The 13,213-nt window shown below is 46.8% G+C and overlaps 2 protein-coding genes across 4 annotated transcripts in view; one reads left to right on the top strand and one right to left on the bottom strand.

Moving 5' to 3' along the window:
• FOXJ2 (forkhead box J2) overlaps positions 1-1,294 on the top strand; it is a 68,944-nt gene extending 67,650 nt beyond the window's left edge. For all 3 annotated transcript variants that reach the window (XM_019516042.1, XM_019516043.1, XM_019516041.1), the window contains one exon: positions 103-1,294. The gene's annotated coding sequence lies outside the window, so the exon portion shown is untranslated. The remainder of the gene's footprint in view (positions 1-102) is intronic.
• On the bottom strand, positions 922-8,619 carry C3AR1 (complement C3a receptor 1). Its single transcript, XM_019516044.1, has 2 exons — positions 8,315-8,619; positions 922-5,295 (listed from the first exon to the last, which is right to left on the bottom strand). Exons 1-2 carry the CDS (start codon positions 8,334-8,336, stop codon positions 3,815-3,817), a joined length of 1,503 nt encoding a protein of 500 aa, XP_019371589.1. The 5' UTR covers positions 8,337-8,619; the 3' UTR covers positions 922-3,814.
• Positions 8,620-13,213: the final 4,594 nt, after the last annotated feature.

Genomic DNA, 13,213 nt, shown 5'->3' with positions numbered 1-13,213 from the left:
AAAGATGGAAAAAGGAAGCCACAGCACAGAAATGAGGGAGGTTTGGGGACTTTGTGCTGAGACCTCTGTTGATGGGTCAGGGAGGCAGTTGGTGTGGGGCAGGTAGTTAAACTGCACAGCCCAAGGGAGGACGATAACGGGGGGGGGAGTATATGTCTGACACGTTGTGGTTCATCTGCGGGGAGGATGTGAGAGAGCACAAGCTGAATGCCAGACGCCCTGACAGCTGGAAGGGGAAAAGTTGCCAAAGCTAGAGTGAGCGTGGAGAGGCCCCTTCCCCTGCACTGTGTCCTCTGCTCCCGTTTCTAGCGTGGCTCTGTTCTGTCAAACCTCTTGTTTCCTCTATATTTTGTCACGTCTGCCACTTGCCCCCATTTGTCTGTGAGGAGGAACCAAGGTGAAAGCAAAGCATCATGGGGCTCAACATGCCAAGGGTGGGGGGCTAGTTTAGCATTGCTTTTTAATTTGCTGTAGGGATAAACCAATTGGATCTTTGTCAGGAAGATAGAGTCTCATTGGAGGGGGGCGGCATTTTTTGCGGGGGTTTTTTTGTTTGTTTTTTTAAGTGGGAGGTGGGAAGGGGGCGTCATTGCGTGTTTCCCAAGAGGAGTGAGGAATCTCAGAGCCGACTTCTTCAGCACGGAGTTAGTCAGTGGTTCTCTCCATTGCCCCAGGATACGAATGGTATGATCAGGAAGCATGGATTGATTTGGTTTCTGTGGAGTGTAGCAGCAGAGAGGACCTCCCTTCAGGTGCCAATCAGTGCTTTGCAGGGGGAAGTTACCAAGAGTTGGACCCATTGAAATGATTTGTGGTCACTTGGCTTTTTGGAGAACCCTGGAAACACCATCTGGAAGACGAAAACAAGCCAAGATGGCTCCTTTGCGTATTCAAGTACTCCTCATTTGCATATTCATTTTGCCTTGTTTTGCGTATTCAGTTGCGCCTTGTTTGCATATGTAAATACATGCCGGTCAGTGTGCAAATTAGCCTCACCCCCCCACCAACACCCTCTGAAATAAATGTGCATCGTCAGCGAGCGGGATGGCATTGGCTCGGACACATGGAGTTAAAGGCAGGGCACTGGAACTCTGCACTGCGCAGGAGCAAAGGGGTGCATTCAGCGGAGATTGGCCTGCTGTGGGGAGGAGCTCTTCGCTCGTCGCGTCCTTCCATGGCCGTGCAGCCTACGATGCTTTGTGTCAAGGGTAGGGAAGAGGGGGGCGTGGTCTCACGAGTTTATTTTTGTGCATGCTTTCTTAATAAAAACAAAAAGTGAATGTTTATGGTTTAACCCTCTTGGAGCCAGCATCAAATTTATTTTTTCAGTGGCGGCTGCTTGGGTTCAACACAGGAGTGGTTGACTTTTTATTATAAAGACACGGGTGGGACTTTTCTACTTTTACTGCCTGTGGTAAGGTCTCATGCAAAATTGAGACTTCCTTAAGTTGTTGGGGAGGGTAAGGGGAGGTTGTGGCAGAGTGTTTAAGTGCTCCACTATCAAAAGTGTGGCATCTCATAGGCCAGGGAGGCTCTCAGCTCTTTCTTCTTAAAAGTAGTATGTATGACCAACAGGAGGAAGGCTGTGTGAAAACTACCCCAAAGATAATGGGTAAATATGTAGGAAACAGTTTGTGTGCTTACTGTGTGCTCATCTCCCTGGTATCAGATCTTCTGGCCTTTCTGCTGTGCAGAAAATTAAGTTTTCCCTTTCTCCCTACAATTCTCTCTAAAAATAAAAGTATGCCCTGCAGAGAAGCCAGGTCAGATTCTTTGTGTAGGTGTGGTGAAGGATGCTATAGAAAGATTGAATATGTTTGTAGACAACAGTGCGCGCACACGCGCACACACACACACACACGATACCATAAATTCTGTCTGAGAGAACAGAAATTCCATGTCCTGTCTTCAGATACTGGGATTGTCTATCATTGGCCCCTTTGTGGAGGACTGACTCGGAAGAGATGTGTCTTGCACCATTTCCTGGAACGGCAAAGAGGGGCTCATTCTGCTCTCTACCAGCGGAAACTTCTGAGCTCCAGACGCAGCAAGCAGGCTGTGCAGAGGAACTTCCCCCGCTGCACCTGCTTTCCAAGAGGATGCAGGAAACATCTGTCTTGCAGACACTGAACTCAACAGAAACACTTTTCATGTGGGCACGAAGGCCTTGGTACCAGCAGTGCTGATGGATGTGGAGTACACAGCCTGGAGGTTGACAACACCCCTTTTCTGCCTGTGGCCTGAGCCTAAGACACGTAGCTCCTGAGCTTAGCTTGTGAGAGGTGACAAAGCAGTATCAACCCCAGTGCAGGTTAGGTAGATATTGATCTGGCAGCCTGTCTGATGCCTCTTGCATCGCTATGGAGTGTAATGGGCTTCTCTTGCTGGTATGAGGGGTGCCCGCACAAATTATCCTAATGGTGTCCTCTGACCGGGGCCATCTTGATACCATGACTTCAGTGGTATCAATTACCCTGTGCAAGACAGACATAGAACTCTTTCCTGGATCACAGCTCTCTGAAATCCCAAGGGCCCAGGAACTGCCGTGCAGGGAAAACTCTGTGGCAGTTGTATCCCACCCATGTTGGGCTTTGCTGTTGCTAGCTATACACATTGCACTGCCAGCCAACAAAAGGGTGGGGGGGAGCAGCTATCCATGTGCTCCCTTGTTTGTGGCTTTTCCCTGTGCATCTTGCACTTCCCTCTTTGAACCAAATTCAGACTCAGAATGCTCTTAAGATCTGTGAAGCCCTAGATCAGGGCCAAACCACAGTTTTGATTTAGCTTTTTGCATTGAGAGGACTAGCAGGATTAGGTGGGTGCAGATAAGTTCTAGCACTCTACATGGCTGCATGCCTTCCTCTGTATCTCACATGCCCATCTGAGTCTAATGGTAATGTACAGGTGGAAGTTGGGCAATACTTTCCAAGACAACTTGAGTTCAGCACAGTTTTAGTCTTACCTGACTCACCCATTCAGATTTTCCTCTTGGAAAGTTGTCCCTCCCTGCTCTGATTAGGTTTGGGCATCCAAGCAACTCCAGACAGAATAAGCACATCTCTATGAGTAGTGTGACATACTTCAGTTCCCTTTGCCTTGTTGATGCATCTCACTCCATTCTCCCAAAAGGTGGGTCCTAGATCTAATGAGCTCCTGCCTGCAATAAGGGGACCTGGCCCTTTGGGGACTTTCTTGTAGGACAGGAACTTTCAGTAAACCAATACACAGTGACCCCAGGAATACTGGCATTAAAGTCAGCTTTCATTGCTCAGTGGGCATGTTTGGGGTACAACACTTGTGAGGAAAGCTGGTCCTCCCCTCCCCCTCCATCAGCTTCTGCTACAGGGAAGGTTCAGGGGTCCTAAGGAAGGGTGGGGGAGGTTCGGGTAACATAATAAGGAGATGTATCAATGCAATCTCATCTGTAATGTAGCAGGTATAGGAGACAGACTGGAGATTAATAGATCCATGGTCTTCAGCGGCATTCTCAATCAGCAATGCAGAGGATAAGCTGCACGACCCCACCATGTCTCCTTCCACATATGCCCTTCTCTCCTTAAATGGTGAGGTAAAGGTCTCTCTATCCCTGCCTCCCTCCTTCCTTACCCCTTAGGTCGCTTTCCCAGTATCCCCCACCTCCCTTTTCTCAGTAGGAAGGTGTCAAAGGAGGAGACTAGCCTGCTCTGAAGTGTCCTAGTCCCCAGTAGATTATAGTTAAGCTTGTTATGGCTCTGTAGTCCTTCAATAGAAAGTCCGGGGGGGGGGGGGCTTTGGCTGGCTCTCTGCCTTTCCAATGCCAGTGAAAAGACCCATTTCATAGGACACTGCTGATATCCTTGTCTGTTGAGGTCTTGGCCATGTCACGGGAATAGGCACTTGTGTGTGTAACTTCCTCACTCAAGGCACGCTCCAAGATCACCTTCAGTGATAGTCGAGCCTTCTCCCTGAAGTCCCGCCCCACAAATGCATAGAGCACCGGATTGACGCAACTGTTGACATAAGCTAAGGCAATTGAGAGGTGGTCCCAGAGTGGGAGCATATTCCATAATGTTGTGTAAGGCTTCACGGTCAGGAGCAATATGCCAACTATGTGGTACGGAGCCCAACAGACAAAGAGTGCAGCCACCACCGCCACAATCACTTGCAAGGTCTTACCCCGGGGCTTCTTAAATTGCGATGCGTGCATCTTGAAGGCAATAAGGCCATAGCAAGCTGCCATTATGCCAAAAGGGAGAAGGAAGCCAAAGACAGTCCTAGTGATAGTCAAAGTGATGACTGACAAGCTGCTTTGGGGGACGTAATCACTGTAATCTGCCATTGTATTCTCCAGCGAATACATTCCATCATTGAACCTGTCAGAAGGACCACCAGGAAGGTCAGATAACTCTAAAGGGATGATGACATTGGTCATTGTGAATAGGTCAACATCAGGAGGGCTGTCAGGAGGCTCAGAGGACTTGAAATCAGGGTGAGCAAAAGACACTGTAGATGAATTTGTGCCAGCTGTAGCATCAAGGTGATTTGGTACCACCGAATGGGGAAGACTGAATGAGGGTGGGCTAATGGTGGTAGAAGCACTGGGACGGGTGGGTATTTGGAAATCCAGGTGTTCATCAGGAAGCTGATAAGTTAAGAAGGTGTCATCATGGGTTCCAGTTGGCTCCACAGTTGGGTAGTCCCCTACATCCTTGTCCCAAAGAAAGTCAGAATCATTGCCATTATACGTGTACTCGTAAAATTCTTCATCTCCATAGTTGTAGTCACACCTTGTTTTGCCAGATTTATCTGCAGAGGTCTCTCGGTACAGGAAGACTGGAGAGCACATAACAAAAGCCAGGATCCAGATGATAGCGCATGTCACCCACGCAAACCTGACTGTGCGATGGTTTTGACACCAGACTGGCTTCATTACCAAGAGGTAGCGGTCAATGCTGATGGCAGTAAGAAGGAAAACACTGGCAAACATGTTGAAGATAATGGCTGACGGGATTACCTTGCAAAGGAATGAGCCATATGGCCAGTCGTCATGGAGGATCAGATGAGTGATGTGGAAAGGCAGAGAAAGGCAGCACAGGAAGTCAGCCACGGCAAGGTTCAAGAACCAAACACTGTTTACAGTCCGCTTCATTTTCCTGCCTGCAACCCAGATGACCAAGCCATTGCCTGGCAGACCCAGTATGAAGACAAGGATGAAGATAACAAGGGATACAATGGATTCTGGTGAATTATACAGTCCGACATTTTCCACGTGCTCATATGAACTGTTATTTCCCAGAAGTGGTGACATACTTTTCACTACAGGTGGCAAAGAAATAGAAAACTAATTAGCTAAGCCATTCATGCCCCTACTGCCCATTGCATGTCCCAAGCCCCCAACACCCATAGGCAGGTTGACAGGAAGAGGTATCAGATTTTGTGTCCATGCATACAGATGTGTCTGGCCTTACTACCTTGAGTAACCAGTCAAGCCCAGTGGCCCCAGTGCTGCAACCAGTTCATTGATTTCCAGTTGGTTCATCCAATGGAAGATATAACTGTTAATGTTCCAGCAGTTTCATGTACACAAGTTCTCCTGTCTCCTTGATCAACTTTAATATCAGCTGTATCCCTGCTGGACGCTCTCATTTATTTACACCACTGCTCAACCTAGTTTTAGTTCCATTCCCCTTTCTCTCCACTTCTCTGCTACTTAAGTCATAATCTTAATTCCTCTTTCCTTTAATATCTTTTAAACTTCTCTTTCCTTGTGAGATCAGGTTTATGCTTTGAAAGCAATTTTATCATGCCAAGATCAGCTAGTTTGCAACTATTTCAGTAGCATTGCAAATAGAATGGATGACTCAGCAATCTAGTATCCAGGAATGGATGTTTTTAGCAAAGTTTTGAATGAGTGTTTCTTTTCCCCTATTTTCCTAGCTAGTGCAGATGCTCACCAAGAGTCTCTCAGAGTCCACATTACACTGCAGGATTCCCAACAAGGACAACAACAGATGAATAGAGAGAAGCAGATGGAAAACAAGAGGTCAGCCAGAAGAGCTATTTAGAGAAGGACAGAAACTAAAATATGAAATAACAATAGTGTCTGGTTTTCCTTATCTTTAGATCTCAAAGAAGTTCAGATAAGAGAGAGAGAGAGAGAGTTGGTTCTTATCTCTAGCTGAAGAAACTGAAACATACAAAAAATGAAAGCGTGGTTAGTTCCTGAGAAGTGACAGTGCAAAAGGTTTAACTTTGTTTTCAACAGCTCTGCCCTAGGGCTGTGTTTAAGGTCAACTCTGTTTGTGCAAGTGACTGAACTCACTCATCACTGCTTTTTACTCCTGCTCAACTAGTGGAGTCAGGATAGGTTAGAGGTGGATTTGGTGTGTTAGTGTGAGTCTTCATAAGAGCCCAGATGGGTAGACCAGTGGTTGGGCTTTCCAGGCTGTGGGCTGGAATGACCCAGCTTGGGTCAGTGGCGGCTGGGCAGGCACTAGAACCCAGCTGCTGCTGTCACCGCTTCTTCCCACCATGGCATAAGGCAATGGTTTTCAAACTTCCTAATGTTGTGGAACCATTTCATATCACTTCTTCTAGTATAGAACCCCCTCCCCCTATCCTAAAGTCTGATGCAGTCTGCCAACCTGGCCCAGCAATGCCCGTGCACTGCCTCCTGGCCTGCCCTACTATTACCCGAATATCCTTGCAGCACCCCTGAAGACCTATCATGGAACCCCAGGGGTCCACAAAATACAGCTTGGAAACCAGTCACAGGGAAAGTAGTTGCCAGCAAAGCCACTCATCATCAAATGCCACCAAAGTCCCACGTCTGTGGGATGATCCAATGGTTGCATGAGCCAGATATGATCCACAGGCTGTAGGTAGGCAAACTACAATTGGGGTGCACCAGTGGCACTGAGGGTATCACTGAAACACAGAGGTTGCTCAGGCGACAGAAGAGGAGGGGTTGGTGTGGTTTCAGCTAAGCCTGTAGAAGATTTGCCACTGCTAGTGAAGTGTGAACAGGAAGGAGACAAGAGCTGACTTTCTCGTTATTAATTTCTATTCCATTAGCACAAAGAGACTGGGCATGTTAAATAATAAATCCTCTCCCCTGATACTCCCCACCCCCTCCAATCCCTCCGAAGTCTCTGTCTTAAAGACCTCACACTCAACTCATGTGGTAACATGCAAAAGAAGGATGTTCCATTTAAGTGAAAGGAGGCCAAAGTCAGTGGTGAAATGACCGTGACAAGCTAGTCTATTCCAGCTGCCTAGCCATTGCTGGAAGTGCTTTAAGCTCCATAATGGCAGCAAACATGAAGAAAGATATTGTGAGGGATTCAGGAGTTTCAGTGAGAAGTTCCTCCTAAGCGTGGATGGCAGCGTGGCTGATAGCAGGAAGGCATACAAGGAAGATCTGGACTAATAGCTAATACGGACATGGCAGGGCTAGGGTAGGGGGCCTTAAAAGGACAGCTTAGTCATCTATATCCAATACAGTGGGAAAGACAGAGCAAGAAGAGAGAAAGTGGGGATGAAATCAGAAGAGACAGTAACTGGGAGGGTGGTCTTTAGCAGCAGCATTTGAAATAGGTATGGGGGCATATGCTCTCAGATCCATACCCGTGTGTGCTGGGCTTGGGAGTTGGGGCAAAGCAGAGCCTTTCTCTTGGAAGCATTCACTGTGGAAGTCCCTGGGAGAAAATCGGCATGGGACTTATGATGGAACCACATATTGAAGGTGCCTTGGACCTTCAGTGATAAGCTGGGAGTGGAGCTGACTTCTGATCCAGTTGTGATGGATTGCAGGTCTAGGCATCAGAAGCACAATTAACTGTCAGCCACTCACCATAGGGCTGCTGAGTCTAGAACACCTCTTCCTCCCACCATAAAGAACAGACTATGTCTTGCTGTACCTTAGGGTACTATTAGGTCCCTGATGGTGGATGGAAACTTCCTAGGTTCCTGCTGCTCTGCAGTAACTTTCCTTATTTTCACAGGCGGAGGCTGGTTAACAACACTGCCTGAGCAGCTAGACTGTGCTACCTCCTCAATCCATGCGATAGATACCGTGAAGTAGATGCAGAAATGTTTTACAGATCCTGAAATCAAACCCGCTCCAATACAGAGAGTTGGAGGAATTCATTATGAAAGGGTCTTGTCCCACCCAATATTTGTTAAAGCACTATAAGGGGTGGGGGGTGGAGGGAAAGAGAGGGAGAGAGAGATCTGGCTTCAAAGGCTTGGAAAAGGAATGACAAAGGGAGAGGAAAGAATGGTCAGAGAGGCTGCAGGTCAGACCGAGAGAAGGTTGTGATTGTCCTGTACATACCCTGATGGAGCAGACTCCTCATCTTGCCAGGATCCAGGACTATGAAGCTTATTAAACTGTGGCTCTGAAGTCACTAAAACAAACCCAACCCTGTCTAGAAGTTTATTTTAGGAACTCTTTCCTTCCTCTTAGCTATTGTTTTTCTCACCCCTAACAGAAGGACTAGCATGATTTGCATTTGAAAAAGGTTTAGAAAATGACAGTTGCAAAAAGGATGACCTGATATGAGTGTGATAATGCAATAAGATATCATAGGCCAAAGTGAATCTTATCTCTCATTTCCTTTCATTCTAGCAAAGATTACTGCTCTTCATAGTTCAGTAACCTATTCCTGGCCATACCACATCCAATCAATTGTTCAGTTTCTGTACCATTGAGCTCCCTGCTTTAGCAGGTGACTGCACTCATGCGTCTGATTTTGCATCTCATCTCTTGCCCTATGAAATTATTGACCAATCTAATCTTCTATCCCAGCTCCTGTCAAGCTAGTCTGTCTAATTTGGAACATCTCATCCAACAGAAGCACCTCAAACAAACCTTAAACACACCTCACTGAAAGGAAATTTCATCCCAAACTAGTTGATGATCAGATTTAATACAAAGTGTGAAGACCCATAGCACTGGCCACATTAATCTGAGGCTGGGATCATTGTTAGTACTGTGACATTGTAATTCTTTCCCATCCATGTTGTAGAGGGCAGGGCATATGGCAAAAGGTTTAAACTGTAGCAAAACAGGTTTAGAACAAATTTGAGGGGAAAAAACTTGAGACAATACAACAAGCTGCTGAGGGCAGTTGTGGAATTGCCTGGATGGACATCTCTCCAGGGTTGTTAAGAAACAGTGCATCCTACCTCTGTACAGGGGGTTGGAGTAGATGACCCGTGAGCTCCTTTCACAACCATATAAATTCATGGAGGTATCAAATCTTTAGGTTTATTCACTTGACTTAGTAATATCAGGCAGTGAGTCGTTATGCAGGTTTAATTGTCTGCATACTTGTTAAGCAAGGTCTTATGAATGGCACTTCTGCAAAAATAATAAAGCAGCACAGCAACATTGTATTTGAGGAAGAATGTCTCTGGGATGCGTATTTGACTCAGTTCAATGCTATGTTCCAGATAAGTGACTGGAAAAGTAGAAAAGACAGGGGGTTTCTATCAGCTATCTTAAGTGGGACAGCTCTGACAATGCTGCAAAATTTACCTAGAGGAAGAAGACTGAGCTCTTAATGCAGCATTTCAGGGCCAACCATCAGCCTGAGCTAGCTGGTTGAGATGTAGAAGAGATCAAAAGAAAATCCCACCTGAACAGGTGGAAGATCTGTGGAGACTTGATTTGTTGTATACCCATGAAGACTTCCAGGAAATGGATCACTTATGGACGCTTAGGTGATGTTGGACTTGGAGATCTGGAACAGGGAAGGGAGATGGGGTGAGAGACAGTGGAATTTGCCACACAACACAAGTCATTCTCTGAAGCTGTGCCCCAGAAGAGGAAGCAATTGCTAGTGAGGAAGATGGAGGCTAATGGGCTTGGGCCTGCTTAAGTACAGGCTATGTCCGATTTGTGTGGGAAAGAATTCTAGTCCTTATAGATTCTAAAAGGGGATTCTTAACTTTTTAGACCCATCAGAAAAAGCAATGACTTTGGTCCATAAAACAAAGGGGAATTGGTAACATTGCAAACAATTAAGGGGTGCGGTATAGTGAAATGCTTGGACAAACCAGTGAAAACCATGGACAACATGGCCACAGAAAGGAGAGCTGTTATGAGGGTATGCATAACTGTTTCATGCAAAAACTGCTCATTCACACTGGGAAATGTGAAAAGGCAAAGGCAAAAGGGCAAACTTAGAGGCACAAGGATGAACCCTGAATATTGCATTTGGGCCTGGGCAGTTAAGCAACATGAATAGGAAACTAGCTACTGAGTGTGTCATAGGTATTGGGAAATGTCTGGCAATAGTAGGCAAATTAAACCATGAAACAAGAGATCCGGTGCTGAACACTGTAACTGGTTGCAGAGGGAAAGGACTGTGGGCCACACATGTATGAAAAACTAGGAACACTGGGTTTAAAATAGGACCTCTGAAACTCAGATCAAGAAAGAAGGCCAAGATAACACATAGACTAATAATCCATTGGATTTTCTTCTGGCTAATGCCTTTGTAGCAAATAACAGGAGTGGTGTCTTGCCCAGGGCCAGCCCATTGTATCCTGTGAAACCTGCACACCCCCCGCCCCTGCTGCTGACACTGCTACTGCCGGCTTCTTCAGGCACTTGGCAGGCCCCCCCGCCACCACTGACACCAGCTTCTTTGCATCAGGGGGCCCCAAAACTATTTATTGCAGGGGGATCGCAAAAAATTGTGGACCAGCCCTGGTCTTGCCCCAGTTCAGTCTGTAGACACATTCTTTTTTAAGATGTGGCCCTGGTGGAAAAAATGGTTTGTAGGCACTTGGGGCACCTATACATGTGCTGGATGTCTGCTCTGAGGTGTGCTAATTAGCACGCGTTGGAGCAGAGTTGATTAATTGAGTCTGCTGGAGTGTGCAAATCGGCATGCTCCAGCAGTCTCCGTGTAATGCATATTCAGCAGCCCCACATTTCAAAATGGCGGTGGGGGTGCTTTAACTAAATCTTGTCAATTGAGTTTTAGTTAAAGCACCCCTACTGCCATTTTAAAGCATGGGATGCTGAATACACAGGATGCTGTGGGCGCTTTAATTAGAGTGGCTCTCGAACCCACTCTAATTAAAGTGCCCCGCCCTCCACCCCAAAGCAAGTGTGAAGATGCTCTTGGTTTGCAGCAAGCAAGCATGTTTCCCCCACAAGAAGGAACCACAGTACTAACTGCTAAGGCAAGTTTCTAGGAAGGAGAGGGAGGGCTGAAACTTGCCTTGAGACCAAGGTCTGAGAGGAATCTGCTTACAAGCTCTGTTGTGTCAGAAAAAGGAAGGGTCCCAAGTAATTTGTTGATTGTTTCTGTCAAGCAAAAAATAGTGAGAAAAGAAACCACAGTTGCAAAGCCATGAACCAGAGGCTCTATTAAAGACTAGGGCAGAAAAACGCGATAAGGGGGCAGAGTTGAAGGGCCGTCTACCACTATGACTATTGTTCCAATACAGGGCAGTGCATTCAAATGCTGGGCCCCAGAGTCACCACAGAGGCTTTATGGTTAAGAGTAGTTCTCCTTATCCAGCAAAGATAAAATCTGTACCATGCCAGTTCAGCACATCATGGATTCTTAAGGATGTTAAGCCATGAAATGGCCACTTCTCTGTTTTCCAAGAGCAAAGAGGCAACACAGAGGGAGCATCCAGATAAGTGCAGATGTTTGGTATGCGGCACCGCAAATCCTTCTGTGGTGCTGCATGCTGCACACACACCACACACACAGGCATTCCCCGTACTGCTAATTTGCAATGCAAAGGGGATCCCAGTGTCAAAAAAACCCATACCTCAAAAAAGCAGTCAGATGCACATGATGGCAGCACGTACCGCTGGAAACCAGAGCCTAGTTGGCCGTAGCCACACTCTGGCTGCTGGCCAGGCTTCATGCTGCTGGATTGCTGCGGCTGCAGCCCCTGGAGGCCCTCAGAACCCCAGGTAAGGGTGCTGGCCCCAGCCCCGCCGCCCAACTCGGGGCAACAGGCCCTGCACCAGAGCCCGAGTGCATGGGTGTTCCCCGGGGACAAGCAGCAGTGGCACATAATGTGCTACTGTTTGTCCCCAGGGAAACACACCTTCCTGCTCATGATGATGCATGCACCAGAGATGTCCTACAGACCATTTAAAAAAGGCATTGGGGAGCACAGCTGAGCCTTCAAGCAGTCCTTAGCCTCCCTGGCGTTCCATATAAAATGAAAGACGCTTCCCCTGGATTCTGAGAATGATAGAAAGCAAAATTAAATTGTCTTAAATCAAGGGCCAGTAACTTTTTTCAAACTATGGGCCAGAACAATCTGGCTCCAGTCCAGTGCAGGCCAGATGGCATGGGCTGGGGATGGTAGGGGAGCTTTCCCTACTTCCCTGCTGGAGTTACACAACTCAGAGCTGTTGGATGTTGCCAACTTCTGCTTTAAAAATTCTGGTCCTTTAGCACAAGTAGAAGATGCATACTGTGCATATCCTGCATATTATGGCAGGTTCAAGATGATTTTCCAGACTGAAATCTTTAAAGAGGGTATTGCCAAAAGAAAGTGGGTTTGCAGGACAGGGAAAAGACTGCTTCCACAGCTGGACAGAAGCATGGGGTAATGTTTCTTGAAGGTTTTCAGCTGCAATACAGTATCTTCCACATTTGGAAGGTAAATGGAGAGGGTGTTGCATGGCATGCTTCTCCCAGCCTATCAGCTCTTACCTAAAGGAAACCGTGGTGCCTAACCTTTGAACAGGATTAGATACATTTGCAATTTGCCTGTGACAAAATGAAGGCACCCAGTCTGGAATGGAACCCAAAGTGAACATGAGTTGTCCCCCCAAGAAAAGGTATGTTTACCTGGAGCACACAAGGAAGGAGGAAGAAAGGCCCACTGACCAAAAGAAATCAGAGACAGTGTGGAGTTGGCCAGTGGTTCAGAGACTTGCAGATATGCAACATTTTATGGGGCTCTGCTTCTCTCCCAGAAAGCTTATGAATTTATCAGGGTTACAGAACTCTTGCATAGAAAAGGGAAACTATATCATCACTCAGGAGCATGAACTACCTTTTGCAGAGTTGCACGCAGAGGTTTTGTATCTGCTCTGTTATCTCTTGGATGGAGACTACTTCTTGCAGAGTCAAAAAGAATGGATCCAAGAACACAAAAGAATAGAGCACTGGTTTCTTCCTGCAAACATCTGAGCTCCCCAGAAATTATTGTACCTCCTGGCAGTGGTTATGTTGCTCTGTAG

This window comes from Gavialis gangeticus, unplaced genomic scaffold, assembly GCF_001723915.1.
Source record: "Gavialis gangeticus isolate Ggan-Ray unplaced genomic scaffold, GavGan_comp1, whole genome shotgun sequence".
Lineage (NCBI taxonomy): Eukaryota > Metazoa > Chordata > Crocodylia > Gavialidae > Gavialis > Gavialis gangeticus.
Note: the sequence above shows the minus strand (reverse complement) of the source record. Positions and strands in the feature narration are given on the sequence as shown.